Below are 20,087 nucleotides of genomic sequence, written 5' to 3'. Positions count from 1 at the left end.
TTACTCTTTGGTAAGCGGATTAATGCAACTACTAGACAAGAGATTAAAGATGCACTTGGGATACGGAATGAAGGAGGAATAGGAACATACTTAGGCATCCCCGAAGACATAAGCGGATCTAAATGCAAACTTTTTGCATTCCTGAAAGATAAGCTGATGCATAGAGTGAATGGATGGACAGGTAGATGGCTCTCAAAAGGTGGAAAGGAAGTGCTGATTAAATCCATTATGCTCGCTCTTTCGACATACGTCATGTCGACTTTCCTGCTCCCATTGGAGATATGCGAAAATTTAGCCAGTGTCATCGCTCAGTACTGGTGGAGCTCGAATCCACCAAAAAGAGAAATACACTGGGCAAAATGGGAAAAAGTTTGTCTACCAAGAGAGGAGGGTGGAATTGGCTTCCGAATTATCCATGAGTTTAATCTGGCTCTTTTGGCTAAACAACTATGGAGACTAGTACAGTTCCCTGATTCTCTGGTCGCTCGAGTCTTACGGGAAAGATATTATAGATTGAGCTCTCCATTAAGAGTAAACGCTGCTAGCAGCCCATCCTATATGTGGACTAGCATTTCTGCTGCAAGGAAATTGCTATTACTGGGAATTAGACAGAAGATACATTCAGGTTATGAAATTAAGGTATGGGAGGATCCATGGATTCCATCGAACCCCGCGAGGCCAGCTGTCCCCATAGCACCAGTGATGCATCCTAATATGAGAGTAAGCGATCTTATTGATCAGGGATCAAAGGATTGGGATGTGGGACTATTGGAGAACTATGTTCATCCTGAGGATATACCATTCATAAGGAGTTTGGCCATAAGCTCAACTCATCGTCGTGATACTTTCTGCTGGAACTTTACAAGGAATGACCAATACACGGTCAAATCTGGATATGGGTGGCCCAAAATTTATTAAAGGTAACAGAGGAAAAGGAAGTTTTGGAGCCAAGTATTACAAAGCTACAAGCTTTTGCGTGGAAATTGAAGGCTCCTACGAAGATATGTCATCTTATATGACAGTTGTTAACTAGTCATGTGGCAGTAACGAGGAACTTAGTCAGACGTAATATGAGGTGTGACAATTATTGCCCAAGATGTGGAGAAGTGGAGGAGACCGTCACACATGCATTTTTTTAATGCCCACCAGCTCTTCAAGTGTGGTCTTTATCATCAACTCCGACATGCCCAAATATTTTCCCGGTTTCGAGCGTCTACACAAATATGGATTATCTATTCTGAAGGAAGAATGGTATTATTGGGCCAGAGCAAGATAGGGATCCTTATCCCTAGATGATATGGTACATTTGGAAGGCTATGAATGAAAAAAATTTCAGGAGAATATATAGAGATCCTTTGGAAATAGTTAGTCATGCAGAGAGTGAATGCCAAACCTGGTTTGATGCTAATGAAGTGGCACAAGCAGTGACACAAGATAATATAAATGAGGAACCCCAAGTCGTAAGCCTGGGAAACATTTGCTTGTTAGATGGATCTTGGACATCTTCTGCTAACTTTAGTGGAAGGGGATGAGCATGGATGGATAGTTCTGGGAACACTCAACTTATGGGGACAAGAAACTTCCCCTGACGCGAATCAGCCTTGCACTTGGAAGTAGAAGCACTGCGGTGGGCGATGGAGAATATGTTGCAACATTCGACCTGCCAGAGCTTTGGAACAGACTGTAAGGAACTAATTGCAATGGCAAAGGACCCTCAGGCGTGGCCAAGCTTTTCGACGGAATTGGAGAGGATAGAGACGCTACAGATATGCTTCCCGGAATACAACATCACTCACGTTCCACATGCGCACAATCAGATTGCTGATTTTTTGCTAAGACTGATAGATTTTTTCATAGGGAGATTCATTTTGTTGGTTGTTCTATTCCGGTTTGGTTACCCAGACAATCTCACGTTTGAGTAATAAAAATTTTGACGTCAAAAAAAAAAAAAAAAAAGGAATGAAGGCATTGCGTAGAAGGTTAAAGGTTTGTCGCCTATTAATTAGACTTGGTCAAGACATTATCGGCCTTCGAGGTCCACTAATAACGTGACAAAGATCATACGAAAAGAGGTCGCGACGCTTTCTTCAAGATAATTCATTTTGGGAGGTTTAAGCACTCTAGGCTAAACTTAAAAGTATTCGCATCGATCAAAGCCTCTTGCATTTTACCGAGGTCAGTTAATTTGGTTAGGCCCCATAGTCCAATTTATCCAAATAGATTGATTATTAAAATGGTAGTATACGCAAACAAATACTTAATCCGTTTCCGAAAGTAAGATTTTTTAGATTTTTTTCTTGTTCCACAAAGATAAGTTTTCTATATTGTTAAGGTATTTTTATACTTTTGAGGAACATTAATTGAGAATATATGAATTGATTAAATTTCATTGGTGGAAATTATTGGAAAGTGTATAATAAAATAATAAATTAAATTATAAAGATTTATTAAATTTTTAATAAACGTGTATATCTTACTTTCGGGAACGGTGAGAGTAGTGATCACAATATACTCCTTCCGTTCTGAAATATAAGATGTTTAGAAGAATTTTTATGTTTCAATATATAAGATGTTGTCCGGAACATCGTGGCCCAATTGTAAGGACAGACTTCTTCCTGCACCCAGGTTGCGAATTCGAACCCTGCTGGAGGGAACTACCTCATGATGTCTCTGGACACCCCCACACAGATATGAGCCTATGTTTTAGGGCTCATTTGCATACTCGGAGAGAAGGTCTATCCGTGGACTGCACCTCTCCTTGGGGATTAGTGTGGACCTTCCATAGGCCCGGAATACTTCCAGGTTAAAATATATATATATATATATATATATATATATATATATATATATAAGATGTTCTCATTTTCCTAGGTAACTTAAAGTTTATCAAAAACTGTGTATAGCCAATCCAAATTTAATAGTTCTATTTTGTAATTGGTTAAGTAGTTTTTATTTTATAATTTTAATCATATTTTTTTGATAAAAAAATAACTTTCTTAATAAGTGTGTACTATCTAAAACATCTTATATCTAAAAACTGAGGGTGTAAAACAATACACACAGATAAAATAAGACATATTTTATATTTGAAAGCGACATATGAAGTATTTTATGAAAGGAAACTTTCCCAAAGATGACATGTGAACAAGTGGCATGTACGGATAAAGAAATAAAGATGTTATGGGAATTTATATTCACATTTATATAATTCACAAGGGCACTAGACACAAGGGGACAACTCTTCTTCGTATTCTTGTAATAATTTAGATACAGTTTTTTTTTTAATTTCAGTCATATATATATATATATATATATTTTTTTTTTTTGTTTTTTGAGTTTAAGTGTTAGGTTTAGGTGATGATTGTTTAGTTAGTTTTTAGTTTTTGTTTTTGACTTTTGATTTTTAGTTTTTTGTTATTGGTTTTTGATTTTGCAGTAGCTTTTGGTTTTTTGAAAACTTGAATGGTGCTTTTAGATTTTGGTTTTTGTTTTCAAAGTAAAATATAGAATTAATAAACAAAATTTAAAAAATTACTATTATCACTAAAAATAAATAATTATATATTAAAAATTATTTTTAAAATAAACAACAGTTATAAAATATGGTAAGAATAAATAAAATTTATGAAATTACAGTTTTACAAAATAAATATTAATATCCGGAATTGAAAAGTATATTTAATCTTAGACAATGAGTAGTTAGATTTTATATCAACAGAATTAAAATATTTTTTTAAATGGTAAGAATGCATAAAATTTATATAATTATAACATACAAAGTAATAACTAGATTCTAAATCTGATTTGTTGTTTATCTAATCATTTCTTCTAAATATTAGTTATAAGTAAATTATTTAAATAAATGTGACATTACTGAATCAATAAATAAAAAATTAACTAGTTATATTTTATCAATCAAAATATGTTGATTGGTTTATTTTGAATTTAAAAATAATAATCATGTTAATACATTAATGCATAAATATGCAAATATTTTAATAGGAATAAAAGAAATAAAAAGCTCATGTACAATATTAAAAAACCAAGAATACAAAAGGTTAATATATTAATACATAAATATACAAATATTTTAGATGATGATTGTTTCAGTAGTTTTTAGTTTTAATTTTTGGTTTTTATATTTTAGTTTTTGTTTTTAGATTTTGTTTTTTGGTTTTCAGATTTTGGTTTTTGGTTTTTGGTTGTAGATTTTGGTTTTTGGTTGTAGATTTTGGTTTTTGAATTTGTTGTATTTTTTAAAAAAATTCAAAAATTAACTAATACGTTATTTTAAAATAATATAATAAAATAGCAATAAATATTTAGATTTTTCAATTAAAATTTATCAAAATACTGTGATTATTATTTTAAAATAAAATTCAATAACATATTTTAATTATTAAATTTTTATAAAAAATATATTATATTAAAATATAAATCATCAAATATATATAAAATTACACAAAAATAAAAATATTAAATTTTGAAACTACTTAGAAAATTTTCTTATATAAATTACTTTTAATTTTTAAACTTGAATAGAAATAATTTTTCTTATATAAATATTATAAATGATACAAAAATAAAAATACATAAAATTTTGAAAATAATTATAAATTTTCTTATATAAATTATTTATATTTTCTTAAAGTTGAATGACAATTTTTATAATTCAGGATTATACAATTTATTTTATTAATAAAACATATTATGTTTTTATAATTTTTTTGTTATTTTTAATGTGACTAATAATTATTAAAATAATTCAATTGTTTTATTTATAGAAACTAATAACTAAGTTTTAAAATTAAATAATATTATTTATAAAATATATAAATTTAATTACAGATATGAAACACAAATTAAAACATTTCACATTATTGTTTAAATGATATCTAATGTACAAAATATTTTATGATAATTTAATTTTTATGAAAAAATATTTATTAATTATTAATTAATTATAATGTAGTAGTTTCTACAAAAAAAAATCAAAATTCTTTTTTCTTCATAAAAGCTCACAAAAGTTGGTTTTTGGTTTTTCTTCATAAATTGGTTAAACTTTTCAAAAACTAGTTTTTCTAAATTTTAGGGAATCTATTTATTGAAAATCTTGATTAGCAACTCAAATGGTTTTTACAAAAAACAAAAACAAAAACCAAAAACTTGATTGGATAAAAAATGGTTTCTACAGAAACAAAAACCAAAAACTAAAGCAAAAACCACAAACAATCGACCTCTTAGTTATTTAAATTTCCGTGATAAGTGCGGTATCATGCATATGTTTCCTTTTTTGAATTTATTAGGTGGACCATGCTTGTGCATCTGCTTATCAAGCTTTCCCTTTTGCCAAAACTTTCTTTTCCAATATCTATTTTTAACTAATTTTGCATAAAGCTATAGCCTATAGGATTATTACGATGGATTTTGTCGGCAAAATCGTGGTGTATCTAATCATTTTTGTGTTATTCACGTTGATTATTTCGTATTTTAATTTTATTAGTTTAAAATCAAAGCCACATGTGCTAACAAAAATAGAGTAAACGACAACTAAAGAGTCTTGGGTTATTACGTTGCAAAACTTGTTAATGTTAGACGGGATGTGGTAGCTCGTTTGGTAAGGGTCTTGGGGGCCAATTGTCATGCTCCCGGGTTCGACGCCAGACGGAGGGGAACTGCCCATACTGTCACCAAATGCGGTACTGGGTGTTGGGCCTTGTCCCCAGCCCAGGTAAAGTCCTTCCGGGTAAAATGGACCGCTGCCTAACCGGATCCAGAGAATGATCCACGTAAGTGGGGAACCCTGGATTATCAAAAAAAAAAAAAAAAAAAAAACTTGTTAATGCATCGTAAAACCGAGTATGGGTACGATCCTTGTCAAATCGTAACGTTGATTTTCTTTGGTTATCAATTACATTGTGATTTTCTTTTGGTGGTATATTTTAGCTTCATGAAAGAGGGCTAGTAATCAATCATTCAAAAGTGAAAAGAGATATTGCTCTACAAGTATACATAAAGTTCCATAAAAGTGAAATTGATCGGCGTAAGATATAGCATTAGTTGGCAGAATATTAATAAAAATTACCTTAGATAACTGCAAGATAAAATAAAATTTTGTAGAGATCCTTCTGAACACATATTTTGGTAAAATAATTATATATATATATATATATGTAATAAAGCTTAAACCGTACAATCATGGAAATAATAATCAGCCTTTAATTATAATGTTTCATGAGATGAATAACACCTCAATGAAGAACAAGCATATCAATATATCATCTTATCACTTTTAAAAAAAAAGGTAACAGTTATTTATTTATATCTTTTGCGTTTGTCTCTGCCAATTTTAAAAGCTCATTAGAATGACTCATGCAGTATATCTTACTGGGCTGTGAGGCCAACAGGAAATCCAACCCAACTCAAGAAGCAGACTACATTGTTAAAGCTGGCTCTATTCACTAACCAGAATACCAGATGATGGCAATTGGCAAGCTTGCACTTTGATGGGAAGAGTAGAAATATAACTATGATGGGAAAATAGATTACACTCTTTGGAAATGTTGAGATTTATAAGATGATGTCCAAATCTATCTCTACCGATTAGTATAATATTGTCCACTATAAGCTTACAACGATTTATTTTTGAACTCATTTCCAAAAGATATTATTTGTCTAAATTTCCGACGTGAACATTGGTATTACAACAGGAAAGAACAAATCTTAGCTTATGTTAAGATTTTAGGTTTACAGGAAGCTCTGAACTGAAGGATAAAGAAGATGCAGTGCAGAAGGTCCAAGACAAGTTTGAAATATGTCAGATTTGTGGAAGTTTACAATTGCTAATATACTGATGTATGGTTTAGACTTCTGATAACATGGAAATATTCCAATAATAATGCAAGTTTCCCAATAATGATAAATAAAGTTTTGAAAATGATTTTGAGAATTAAAGAAAAAAAGAGCTAAAGAACTTTAAATAAATAAAACCGATAAACCCAAATCTCCATCTCTAATGCCACAACTTCATGCAGAATCCAGACTGAACAACCGCAGACGCACCACCACCAATCGCAGAACGCTTCATCGAAACGCGGTCGCTGAAAGTATGAACGAGCTGCTCAGCTAAAGCCACGGGATCATCAGTAAACGTATCAATGAATATCTTCACAACTCTGCTCTCTTGTGGCGTGGCTCTTAAGCTATACCAAGTCAAAAACTTTTGCCTGAAGTCTTTCTCAATGTGACCTGAACACTCGAGCTGCCTTATGATCTTCACACAATGCTCTAGTCCACTCTCTGCTCCTCCGTTTGCTGAATGATGATCTCCGTTATTACCGTTATCTTTAACTAACTTCTTGTTTCTCACTTGACGGTTCTTGGTTTGGTCTGACTTAAAGGGAGTAACTGGAGAACTGTTTCCATTAGTTGTAGTAACCGCGACGTTCTTGTCCTGAACAGCTTCTTCCTCCACCTCATCCGACAACACAACCCCTTCAACGTTCTTCTCGGCCTCCACAAGGTCTGGTTCAACAGTCCTTTTCGCAGCATTTTCCTCGGTCGACGGAGAGTCTTTCTTGCCGTTGTTGGACTCAGCTTCAGCAGAAGAAGGGTTAGAAGACAATGTGCTACAGTTTGTGAGAGGGCTCTCGCTTCTTTCTTCAGGGCCACGCGTCAAAACCTTGATCACATCGACTCCCAGCTCTCGTGTTCCGCTAAAGGACACAACCTTGAAGCAGTACTCAGACGCCGGAGCTAGTCCTGAGACGACGAATCTCGCGTTTGGAGTGAACAACGTGCAAGTAGACTTCTCTTGGTACTCTTTCTCAGTGACCTTACGATGCCAAATGCTGTAATGAACAATGTTTGCAGGCGAGGCGACTTCGCTGGATGCTAGAATCACCGTGAGTGAAGTCGCATTAACATCCTCGAATCTGATCTTGGTTGGTGGTACTGTGGTTGCTGTATCTGCAGATATCTCATTGCTCAACCACTTAGAGCTGCGAGGAGAAGGCAATGCAGCAACTTCAGGAGGTTTAGTTTCAAGTGTTTGAAGAGATTCAAGAGCAGAAGAGCAAAGCTTCTGCACGTCAGGTCCTGAGTTTAGTCTGTTTACAATCCCTCTACCCATCTTCATCGTGAGAGGGCCCACATCAGCTTCAAGACACTTCACAGCTTTCTCCACAGCCTCACATACATTTCGATATTTACTCGATCCCTTCACAAGTTTCTGGACTAGTAAGAGACGGTAGCAGAGTATGTCCACCCTCCTGGCTTCTTTAGCAATCGTCAGCTGCTTCTTCCAACACTCAAGCAAGCTGTTTGGCTTACCGCAAGAGACGCAGTAAAAGCAGCACTCCTCGCTTCGCTTTGCCAGACCGGACTTTTCGCTCTCGAAAGCACATTCGAGATGACACGAAGATCCGCAGGAACCACCTTCAAACGGAGAATCTGAGCTGCAAGTCAACCAGAGACTAGGATCTTTGTTTTCATCGTACTTACGACAAATGCAACAAGAACACCTCCTGCAAAACGTGTCTCCCTGTCTCATTACAGCCCTGCAAGCCAAGTTGTTGCAGTACGTAGTCTTCTCCTCACCTGAGGCATTGTTGTTACTCGTTGGAGCCACGTAGCGAGTAGGGTTGTCGACCTTCCTTGGCCTCTTTGCGCTTCTCTGAACAGGCAAACAACAATCAGAATCTCTCTTCTTCTTGTTCTCATCACACTCTCCAGCGTTTTTCTCGGACACAATCTTCATAAGAGTCTCGATGATCTTGACTTTGGTCAGGCCGGTGTATTTTCTCTCTTTCCCCATCTCAGCGCATAAGATCTGCAGAATCTCTTGGCGGCTCCATGCCTGCAACACTTCAGGAGCTAGATGTGATGATTGCTTTGACAGCTCGTAAACGAGCTGTCTCTTCTCTTCAACACTCATCTCACTGCATTTCGATGAGTCACCCGCAGCTCCTGTGTATAGATGAAAAGGGAAGTCAAAAGGCAATGGAGAACAATGTCGTATCCAAAAACACACACACACACAACATCATCTAAAGATTAATACAAAAGAATCTGCCTCAGCTACCATTACAAGTCAACACCACAATGCAACAGACATCAGAGAGGATGAAAGAGGCAAAAAGGATGATGTTTCTTTGGGAATGGAACAAGATCCAAAAGCAAAAAGGTCCAAGACCCATCAAAGACTAAGTGGTTAAGTTAAGAGAATAAAATCAAAGCAGGATCCTTTTTTTTATAAATAAGTTAAAGAGTAGTGACATCTCATGGAATCTTATTCGGTAGTCATTTGACGCACGATTATATTAAAGAAAGCACCCAAATTGATAGTGGGAGGAAAACATAGAACCAATCAACAAGAAAAAAGTGAAGACATAATCACCAACGAGAAAAAAAAAACATAAAAGAAGCTAGCAGTCTAGATCAGAAGCAGATTAGTGAAATAATAAAGTCTCAAACTTTGAGATAAATTGAATTAAAAAAAAAAAACACAACTTTAGAGAGAAGAACAAAGAGACACGGAGTTCGATACATCTTTAAGCAAACGAATGAAACACGGAATCGTTACGTTAAAAAGTACCATCGAGAGAAGAATCCATTGAGCTCTGATAAACGTTGTAAGAAAGTAATCAAACCCACATTATCTTCAAAACCTGTGATGTGAAGAAGACAAAGAACAACAACAACAAAAAGAATAAAACTTGTGAGAGAGAGAAAGAGAGATCGGCGAAAAAGGGGAGAATAAGAAAGATGGCTTACCTAAAAAGGAAAGCTATTCGCCGAGCTAAGAAGAGATCATCCCAAACGGGTCGGGTCTTTTTCTCTCTCTCCCTCTTTCGGAACGGAGCACGGAGAAACCGGAGGAGGAGAAGAGAGATAGAGAGAGAGTCGCTGTGTGTGAGCAGCTTTAGAGAGAGAGCGAGAGAGAGATGGGGACTATGGGAAAGAAGAAGAGAGGCCTATAGAGATTAGATGTGGGCCCCCAAAAAAGGTTTAAATAGTTATTTTATTTCCTTTTTTTAACCTCTTTGTGTTCACGTTACTTCTGTGATCTCGGTTTGGTGTAATGTTCTTACTTTTTTTTTTTTTTTATCATTATTATTATGTATACTTTTTTTTTTCTCTTTTGTAAGAATTATTTATTTTAATTTCCATGTGACACACAAAAGCAAAGTGTTTTCTTGATTGGTAACTCTCGTATTTTAATATTAGAATAAGATATTAGTATCATTTTCCAAAATATTTTGTGCCCCAGTCGTGCATGGTAACATTGTTACGAGCTGGATATGCTGTATACGCAAGAAAATGGTTAAGATAATGGTGGAAGAACTATTTACTGTGGACTGGTCGCAAGTGGTAACATGAAACATTACAATACAACAATTTTTAATGTTATCATCTCATGTGGTCCTTAAGGGAGTTGCTCAGTTGTGAGTCCTGCTTTGTCCCAAAAATAATAATAGATCGTTGCAAGGGGTAGGTTGGCACTAGACCGTAAACAGTTTATTTACGTCGGTAGAAACTTGAGTATATATAATATGATGATTACAACAAAAATTCAGCATAATAATCAAAACTTTATCACAAAAGGGGTTCGTTCATACTTGTAATTGTTACATATACCTAGGGGTGTCAAAATGAGCTATCTCGCTCAACTCAGGTCAGTTCACAGTGATCTCAGATATTTCATGAGCTAGCTCAACTCAACTCATTTATTATGAGTTTCAATATGTAAACTCGAACTCAGATCATCTAGATAATGAGTTAAATGAGCTAACTCGTGATTAAACATAAAAAATAAAAATTATAAAGCTAACTATAAAAATAAATTGTAAAATAAAATAATTTTCATAATATAATTTTATATTAGTCCAAAACATAATATAGTTTAAAATTAATCCAAAAATATATTCTCCATAGTAGTTTTAAGATGATTCATGTTCAAAATCTTCATCTAATTCAAATCATAAATAAATATATCTCTCTATAACATTATTTGAGAAGTCAGTTTCCTATGTGTCAGGCTCAGGTTAATTCTCACGATGGTTTATTACATTGTTAACTTTAATAAATTAATATTTGTCAGGCTCACGAAGGTTTATTACATTGTTAACTTTAATAAATTAATATTATTTTGTAATTGTTTTTATCAAAATTTATATTTTAGTTTTTAGTAATAATTTTGTTTCTTAAATAAAAAAGGAAAATATCTATAATTTTTTCAAAATATCTATAAACTATTTTTATTTTCGTTTTTAATATATATATAATAATATCAATATCATAAAGAAATTTAATATCAAAAAAGAGATATCTCAAAAATAAAAATACGTAGCAGTTTGTTATATTTAAAACATGTAATTTGACAATAAAAAATTTCCTTTTATATAAATCTCAATTTCATAAACTATTTTGCTAATTTCAGTTACTAATATATCTATCTATCTTTACATTTTTCTTAATATTTTTTATAAAATCATATCAATATCATAAAAGAATTTAGTATCAGAAATAATATATTTTTAAAAAAAAATTTTGATTTTTGATATTTAAAACATTTGATTTTTAACAAAGTAATCATTTTATATAAATCTTACTTTCATTAAAATTTCTTGATAATTTCTTTCTTAATAACTAGGTGTCTTCCTGCACCATGTGCAGTAAAAAAATTTAAAATATTTTTAATAGATAAATATAAATTATATTTTACAATAAAATTTTATTGATATTTTAAATTTTATTTTTCATATCAATATTTTAATATAAATTTGATTTAATTAAACATAAAAATTATATTTAAGAATATACATGTATATATTTTAAATTATAATCTTAGATAGATTTTTCTATCTATTTATTTTAATTAAATATATTAAATAAATTTGTACAAGTTGCATAATTACCAAAAAATAAAATTAAACAATATTTATAAAATTTGTAGATATATAAGAAAATAATGATTTTACGATTACATTTTTATAATCTTCTAAAAAAATTGTATACAGTTTTGAAAATTTTAGTAATAAAATTGTATAATTTAAAAATATATAATTAAATTATATTTCGAAATTTATAATGCCTTATTTGAATATATTTATTTTAATGATGATTTATGAGTTATTCTCACATTCTAAAAAAATTTCCAAAAATATAAATTGACATTAAATGTAATATATGAGTTATTACCAAATTTTAAAAAATTGCCAAAAATATAAATTAACATTAAATGCAATTGTCCATGTCATATTAAGCTATAAGACATGTCATCAATTTCAGTAGCTATGTCATATATTTGTTTTGTGAAATTGATTGTAAAAAGGACATGTGGCAAAATCACTTCGCAAATATAGTCTATGAGATGTTTTTCTACAATTGTTAATAATGTTAGTTATATATTTTTCATTTTAAATATAATAACTGTTTTTCATAATAAAAAGTCATTTTAGTTACCAAATCACTATTTATTTTTAATACACTAAAGAAATTATTTTTCTTAATTATAAAATAAAATTTATTTTTGGATAATTATTCAATCTCTTATTTTATACAAATTCTCTCACAATTTTATACAATTTTTCTTTTCATAATTACAGATTCTCAAGCCTAATACTACGTGAATGTTTCAATATCTATAAAAAATAAACAAGCAATTATCTCAAATCAAATTCCATTAAAAAATTGGTTTTCTATGAATGTGCAATTTGATAAAAGTAATCAATTTACTATTACGTTCTGAAACTCTAATGATTTTAAAAGATTTCTAATTGATTCACTTATACAACTTATGATCAACACTTAAAATTTTTCTCATAAATTTAAGCCAAAACAAAAGTTATACATTTATAAATACATATTTAAAAATCTTAGAAAGTAAATTAAATTATATATAATCTGATTTAGTATGATTAAAATTCAATTGGAAAAAGATACAACTCAACATACCAAACATAACTTAACTTATCCAAACTATTATACCTAAAATCATATATTTAATTAAGATAATGAAATAATGTAATTTAAAACAGTATTATATTTGTCTTTGTAATATATAAGTCACAAAATAATTTAAACTTATCAATAATTAGAAATAAAAAGCTGATCAATTATAATGATTTTATTATTTTGTAAATGTTTTCCGTGCATGAGCACGGAAAATCACCTAGTATATATATATATTCGGCATGAGAGTTTTAGGAATATTTTTTATAGATTTTAATTCTAAAGATATATTATATGAGAATTGATATAAATATTATTTTATATTTTTGTATATATTTATAACTGTTTGGTTATACATTTTAATTTTATAAGATAAATATGATTAATATAGAAATTATTTTTTCTTACATAAGAAAAATAGAAGTCATCCATATATCTTATACTATAAAGAAGAACTTCGCTCTCTTCTCCTCTTACCACGCCAGTAATTAGGTTATTAGGAACATGACACGTGTCCTTTTCTTTAACGAGTTTTTATTTTTGTGTTTGAGTAAGGGCAAAGCCCAGTCCCAGCCCATACTAAACATGAAACCCACTAACACCTTCTCTGTCTTCTAACGTCGTCGTCTTCTTCCTAACTTTTTAGAGCAGTATTATCGCACAAAAAAATGGGGTGCTTAGCCCAATGGACCCCACAAAAATAGCAAGCAACGATGCTTTCAGCTGCAAAATAAGCATGGCGTTTTGTTTGTTAGAGCATGTTTATCTGGGGTCTTTAGTGAGGTTCTTAGTGTGTGGGTCTCCACAAAACCCTTAAGGATCGGTTACAAAAATTACTAATTAAGAACCGATTTTAGTGAGTTTCTTACACTGTTTGCGGGCCCCACTGACTCGTGGCGGTACGCGATTGGTTTACTTTTTAATTTTTTAAGAAACCCAAATGGATTTTTTAGGGATAAACATGGTTTTACTTCTACTACGCGAGCCCCACCGACACGTGGCAGTCCACAATTGATTTTTTAAAAAAATTTTTTGTAATCAGATAAAAAAATAATACTCCCTCTGTTCCTGAAAGTAAGATTTTCTAGAGTATGCACGCTTATTAAGAATTTAATAAATGTTTATAATTTAATTTATTTTTTATTTTATTATACACTTTTCAATAACTTTCCACCAATGAAATTTAATCAATTTAAATATTCTCAATTAATGTTTCTCAAAAGTATAAAAAGTACCTTAACAATATAGAAAATCTATATTTGTGGAACAAGAAAAAAATCTAAAACATCTTACTTTCTGGAACGGAGGTAGTAATAAATAAGCACCCTGTGATAAAGATGCTCTTTATCTTCCACGACCCATTGCAGAATCTGTGTAACGCCGTTTTCCTCATTGAATCCACTTCATAACGTCTTTCCATTAACTCCATCCATTCAACTCTGCCACTAACTCGACTTTAATGACCCCTTTTATCAATTTCCATCTCAAATCTCTAATTCCTGAGACTATAAACATGGATAAATACCTCACCAAATCTCACTGCTTCAAGAGATTAATCATATTCCTTCCATACAAATCCAGCCTGTAATGATGGTGTCATCTCATATCCTTATTTCCGATTTAAAGTCCGGTCGTTGTCCCAGATGGTGGTGACGCTTTTTCTGTGTTTCTGGGGAGCACGCACTGTCAAGAAAAGAGGAGAGCTCATGGGATTCAACATGCTGCTGTTTTATGAAAAGGTAGCTCTTCATATCCCTTTGATGATAGAATCTGATTTATTATGTTGCTTCTCTAATATTTTGTCATGGCTTTCCGTTAAAAAGTCATCGCTCTAAGGATCTATTCATGTGATTGGCTAGATGCATGCTTAAGTGATGAAGCTTTAATAGACCCAAGTCAAGACTCGAGTTCCCAGTGACTAATCAAGTCTCAAGAAATGGAAACTGATGATCCTAAGATATATAATGAAAAGACCGGATCTCACAAGAAGTTACAGGGTTTAAACACCATCATGGCTGTCGAGATGATTGCATAGTTCCTCAGGTATACATCGATCTCCAGATTGCTATACTTGTCTCCTCCAACAGGTATGAAGAACAATTAGCTTAAAACCATATCCACAATCTATTATCTATGTTGAAGCTAGGATTAGTCATTTAAAGCATTGGAGTAAAGCTTAGGGTCATCATCATATTTTTTTCATTTTGCATTGTCAGATGTTTGTGTGTTCTTTTAAATGTTTGGTATCTGATTCTCTTTAGGGCTTCAAATTGGCATGAACTTTTCAGAAGAGTACAGGTGGTTGCAAAAAAGTCATTGGTATTTAGACAGCAAAATAATTAGGATTACGCAAATTCAAAGCAATTGTGGATTTTGGGTCGTTTGCTTCTTTTGCTGGTTTATGTCATGGAGTAAGCCTCTTTTCACTCTGTATTCTTATTTATCTGGTTCATGAAATCCTCTTGATGTTAAAAGAAGTCAATAATTTTATTTAAAAAAATAACACAAACAATGCCATCCGCATGCGTAGGTTTGGCTGCAAAGGCATCATATGTCCAGCCAACATGTGCTGAGGGCTCTGCAGAGGAACACCTGGTTCCAGCAGTAGGAGTGCACTCAAGAAGGCATGCAAAGAATAGTTACTTAAGCTCTCCACATCAAGACCCTCTTATTTTTCCGAAGCTTCGTTGACGTTATGCTTTAAAAAAAAATCAGAGTCTTTTGTTTAATCTTCTTCCATGTTTGCCACTTAAATTTTTTTTTTTCCGTAACACCGTTTGCCACTTAATTAATACATAAAATCAATACTATATGGCATGTGCATTGGTTGACATATTGCTAAGTTCTGGTTACGAAAATAATTAAATTAGTTAGGTGGTTAGAGAAATGAAATCAACAACGTCCTTAGACACTCATCTAATGTAACGTCACACTGATTTATTAACAATTAATTAGCATAAATATCCAACAACTGCTAAATTTGTTTGCTACGTCTCCACGCAGCCACTGACTCATATGGTGTAACTACTGTCGGACAATCGGGCCATTTGGTGAAGAAGTTTCATGTTTAAACTTAGCATTAAGACATAGAATTTGTGCTACTCAATATCATACATCGATCATTAGCCTAACAAGATTGCAAAATACATTAGGTCTGTGGAGAAGCAACGTGGTGTTCCCTAAAGCATGCCTTCAAAGCTTTCCACAAACAGAGAACGCCACTTACAATCGATGTATTTGGGGAAAGTAAATAGTCACTCCAACAGGTTTCATGATTTCATCACGAAATAACATACATCTATGACTATTTAGATGTACATTTAGTCACCAACAAAATCCACGACACGGCACTGGCATCACCTCTTCTCCAAAGATGGTGAAGAAGGAGCGTTCCAAAAAAAAGACAAAGTCACCATCGCAAATTCTCAAACACTAGCTCCCATAAGAATACCACATAATCTGACGGCTCTATCTCTACCTCACGGTTGCACAAGAAACGAAAAGGTACACAACAGATTAAAGCTTAAGTTTGACTGCGATCACTGATATGAGTCCACCTAAACCTATAGTAGGAGAAAATGATGATTAAAAGTCTTTGAGAGGTTTAAGAAAAAGCCATGAATTCCCTGCACATATGAATCATGTTTCTTAGTAAAGTAAAAACCTTTTACTCTTTGTCTTTGTTGTGTTCTGCTCTGGTTCAGTGATCTCAATTTTCTTTTTTCTTACAGAGCAAGACAGAGACCATGAATGGTAATTCAAGGAGAGAATCAGAAACTGAGTCTTCATCAAGCCTTGAGTCTTGAGACCCTCTTCGCAGATCATCTGCTTCTGATAGCTTACGAAGGTACACATATCTCCCAACACCATCTTATGCACACACACACAAAAATAAAAAAAACTCTACTATGTTTGATATTGGGTATGTGAGTCGGATTTACATAATAGTTTGATGTTTGATTAATGATAAGGCTGGGTTCTATCGGAGTCAGACTTATCATCATCATTCCCTTACTTTTTTCAACTAATATGCTTCATATCATGATAATGAAAACTTTCGCAGATAGAAGAGGAGGATCTGGTTACAGAAAAAAATGAAATTACTCGAAAAAACGGTAATCAAGCTGCACATGAAGAGTTGATGAGATCTCCAGGTGCGCCAGAAAATCTGCACATTAACAACAACTCACCATTCACCTATAAATACCACAACTCTCAGAAACCATACATCATCATAGATTCAGAAAACACTTCTGCAGAAGTCAACATGGGCACCATCACAGTCTCTCTCACCTGGAAAATCCCCCTAAAAAAATTCAAGTCTACATTAACTGCCACTTTTTTCAAGCACCACAGAACGAAACACTATCGAAGCAACACTGGTTCTGGCCATATCTGCAACAGACGATCAAATCTACGACATCAACCTCCATCCTTTGACTGTCACTCCATAGTGTATGTTTACATGAATTAAACATAGCATGTATGATGTGTACATGATGTGTATGGTTCATCATTTATGTGTGCATCAATTAATGTTTATTTATTATAACTGTTATATTATTATATATCATCTAATGATAAATTTGATATTTTAATATTTTTAAAGTTCAAACTTTATAAACGATTCAAAGTGTTATTTGATCCAAAAATGTAGTACGCAATATATCTTATAAATAAAATATATGTTATTAAAATAAAAATTGTTTAAAAATGATAAATATGGTCAAAATTGTAAAGTAAATAATAAGTTAATTATATATATTGAATAAGACAAATGTACAAAAATATTCTTTAAAATGTAATTATTTAAAAATATAAATCAATCATACTCTAAATCTAGCAATAATATTTTTTTTTTAAGAAATCTAATCAGTTTGCATGATATAGTTTATTTAACATTTTCTATAAGTATGTATATTTTTAGATAGAAACAATAAATATTAGATTTTTATACTATCTACCAAATTTTAGAAAACAAGTTTTATATCAATTCACTTTAAATATTATCTGAATCAATAGATTTGAACGAAAACATATAAAAGAAAAAAGTAACAATACATTCATAAACAAATGTATAAGATAAATAATTCTTAATTTATGCATTGAACTTCAAATTAATTCATTATTTATGTATTGAACTTTAAATTATTATTCCAAGTAATTTAATATAAATATTTCATTATATAAGTAAAATAAACATTACAATGAAAATATTTAAGATAAATATATTTTCTATTGCTTTTTATTTACTCACCCGCCCGCCTGTAGGGCGGGATTGCCCTAGTATTAAGTATAAAAACGACTAAGCTCATGATCATTAAAGATCGCTCATATAACTCGTGATTTAATTTAAGTTCGATCATTAAGCTCATTTATTAAATGAATCTAAAAACAAAGATCATGCTCATGAAAAACCGAGCTGAGCTGAGCCAATTCATGAACTATAACTCATTTTGACACCCATACGTATATGGTCCATCAGATTAACATAATCATGCATTTTGTTGCACTTTTATGGCAATATAAACGAATCACACCAACCGCAACATGTTATACTATAAATAAATACATATTTTAAAAACTTAAAAGTCAAGAGTTCTATAGCAATATGTCGTGAATTCTCAGCCATCTTTAGCTTATTGCTTGTCGACAACAAATCCACTTATTTTATGACACATGCACGTAGTTGCATATAAAGATGGTCGCAAAGGAGATTCTTTATGTGCTGAAAGAGTCTGACCATTTCTTTCGTCCTCCGAAAGTTAAGCTTCTTCATGTGCTACTTTCATGGATTATGTAAGGCCTTACAAATATTTGAGAAATTTCAGGCCTATTTGAACATTAGGGCTTAATCAGCCCAATAAACGGAGCCTGTTATTAGAAATATGTGTGAAACTGTCGAGAAAAGTATCATAAGAGAAGCAATTTTGATTTCTTATTTCTAAGTTCACGGAGTGACACTTCCTGGTCTGCTTCGGTGTTCGGTTTGTTCCTGGTCCTTGTCAGAGGGGTTAGGTCTTGCTCCCTTGTTTCATGATGGTTTCTATCTAGGCGTTTATTGGTCGTGTCTTGTGTTGTTCGACTTCACCGTATTCGGAAGTTGTATGAAGATCGATAGGTCTAAACTTGTCGGATTATGAAGCCACTGGTGTTTGGTGATGGAAGATGTACCATGTGGCTTGCCCTGGCATCAGTCGTCCAGTACTCATCATGTGAGAGAGGTCGAAAAGAAACTTTGTTGTTCTTGCCATGTGTGTATGGCCTCTCTCACAATCTCATCACCTCCTTCGAGTCTTTCAATACTCTTTCCCACATTTGTTTGGGATTTATGGATGCCTGCTGGTGTCTTCTTCTTTTGAGTTTTTGTTTTTGGTTGGTTGTACTTACGTTGTAAGAATACTTTTTGAATGAATTACAAGTGTTCAAAAAAGAGAAGCAATAATGTGTGAATTGTGAAGAAAAGTATGATAACTGATAACATTACAATATATTTTTTTTTTTAAATATAAGCGAATGTTTCAAACTATAGAAATATGTACTTATGTTAGAGATGTTCTTAGGAAAATGCATGCAAGTATTGTAGAAGTTAAAAGAAAAGTATTGAAAAAAAAAAGTATATCTTACGGAGAAAATCAATTACAAAGTACATATATGTTGTGTTGGTATTTTTTTTTTTTGCGCATACGACTTACTTCGTTGATAAAACAACAAGCAAAATGATATCTTGCATATTTGCATTGTTTTATCCATTCATTCATAAACATTTTTATCATAGAGATTAGGATTTAGACATGTTTAGGTTGCATTTTGCATACATGAGTCTCTATTAGGTATTGGAGTACCACATTGAGTTCTTGGAGACATTTGGGTGCATTTGGAGCTCAAAAGAGGTGATAAAGGTGATCATTGGACGAGCAGAGCGTTGGGAGCGACTTCCTGGAGCGACTACATGAAGTCGCTGTGATACCCCTCCCAGAGCGACTTGCCAGAGCGACGATCCAAGGTCGCTCGCGTTTCCATGGCGAGACGACACCCGACGAAGCCCGGAGCGACGTCCTCAGAGCGACACAGCCAGGTCGCTCGCGAGGAGACGACCCGGGAGCGACGTCTTCGGAGCGACACAGCCAGGT

At 32.6% G+C, this 20,087-nt stretch overlaps 1 protein-coding gene across 2 annotated transcripts; it reads right to left on the bottom strand.

Annotated features, from left to right (window-relative positions):
- Window positions 1–6,874: 6,874 nt before the first annotated feature.
- LOC106335472 (VIN3-like protein 2) lies at window positions 6,875–9,935 on the bottom strand. 2 transcript variants are annotated; one of them, XM_013773997.1, is made up of 3 exons: window positions 9,775–9,935; window positions 9,596–9,668; window positions 6,875–8,967 (listed from the first exon to the last, which is right to left on the bottom strand). In XM_013773997.1, the coding sequence occupies exons 2-3, from the start codon at window positions 9,612–9,614 to the stop codon at window positions 7,013–7,015; spliced, it is 1,974 nt and encodes a 657-aa protein (XP_013629451.1). In that variant the 5' UTR covers window positions 9,615–9,668; window positions 9,775–9,935; the 3' UTR covers window positions 6,875–7,012. The 2 variants fall into 2 exon arrangements, with proteins under 2 accessions (XP_013629451.1, XP_013629452.1); XM_013773998.1 differs by lacking the exon at window positions 9,775–9,935 and having other exon boundaries at window positions 9,584–9,645.
- Window positions 9,936–20,087: the final 10,152 nt, after the last annotated feature.

The sequence above is a fragment of the Brassica oleracea genome, chromosome C3, assembly GCF_000695525.1.
Source record: "Brassica oleracea var. oleracea cultivar TO1000 chromosome C3, BOL, whole genome shotgun sequence".
NCBI lineage: Eukaryota > Viridiplantae > Streptophyta > Magnoliopsida > Brassicales > Brassicaceae > Brassica > Brassica oleracea.
The sequence above is the reverse complement of the archived record's forward strand: the minus strand, read 5'-3'. Positions and strand labels throughout refer to the sequence as shown.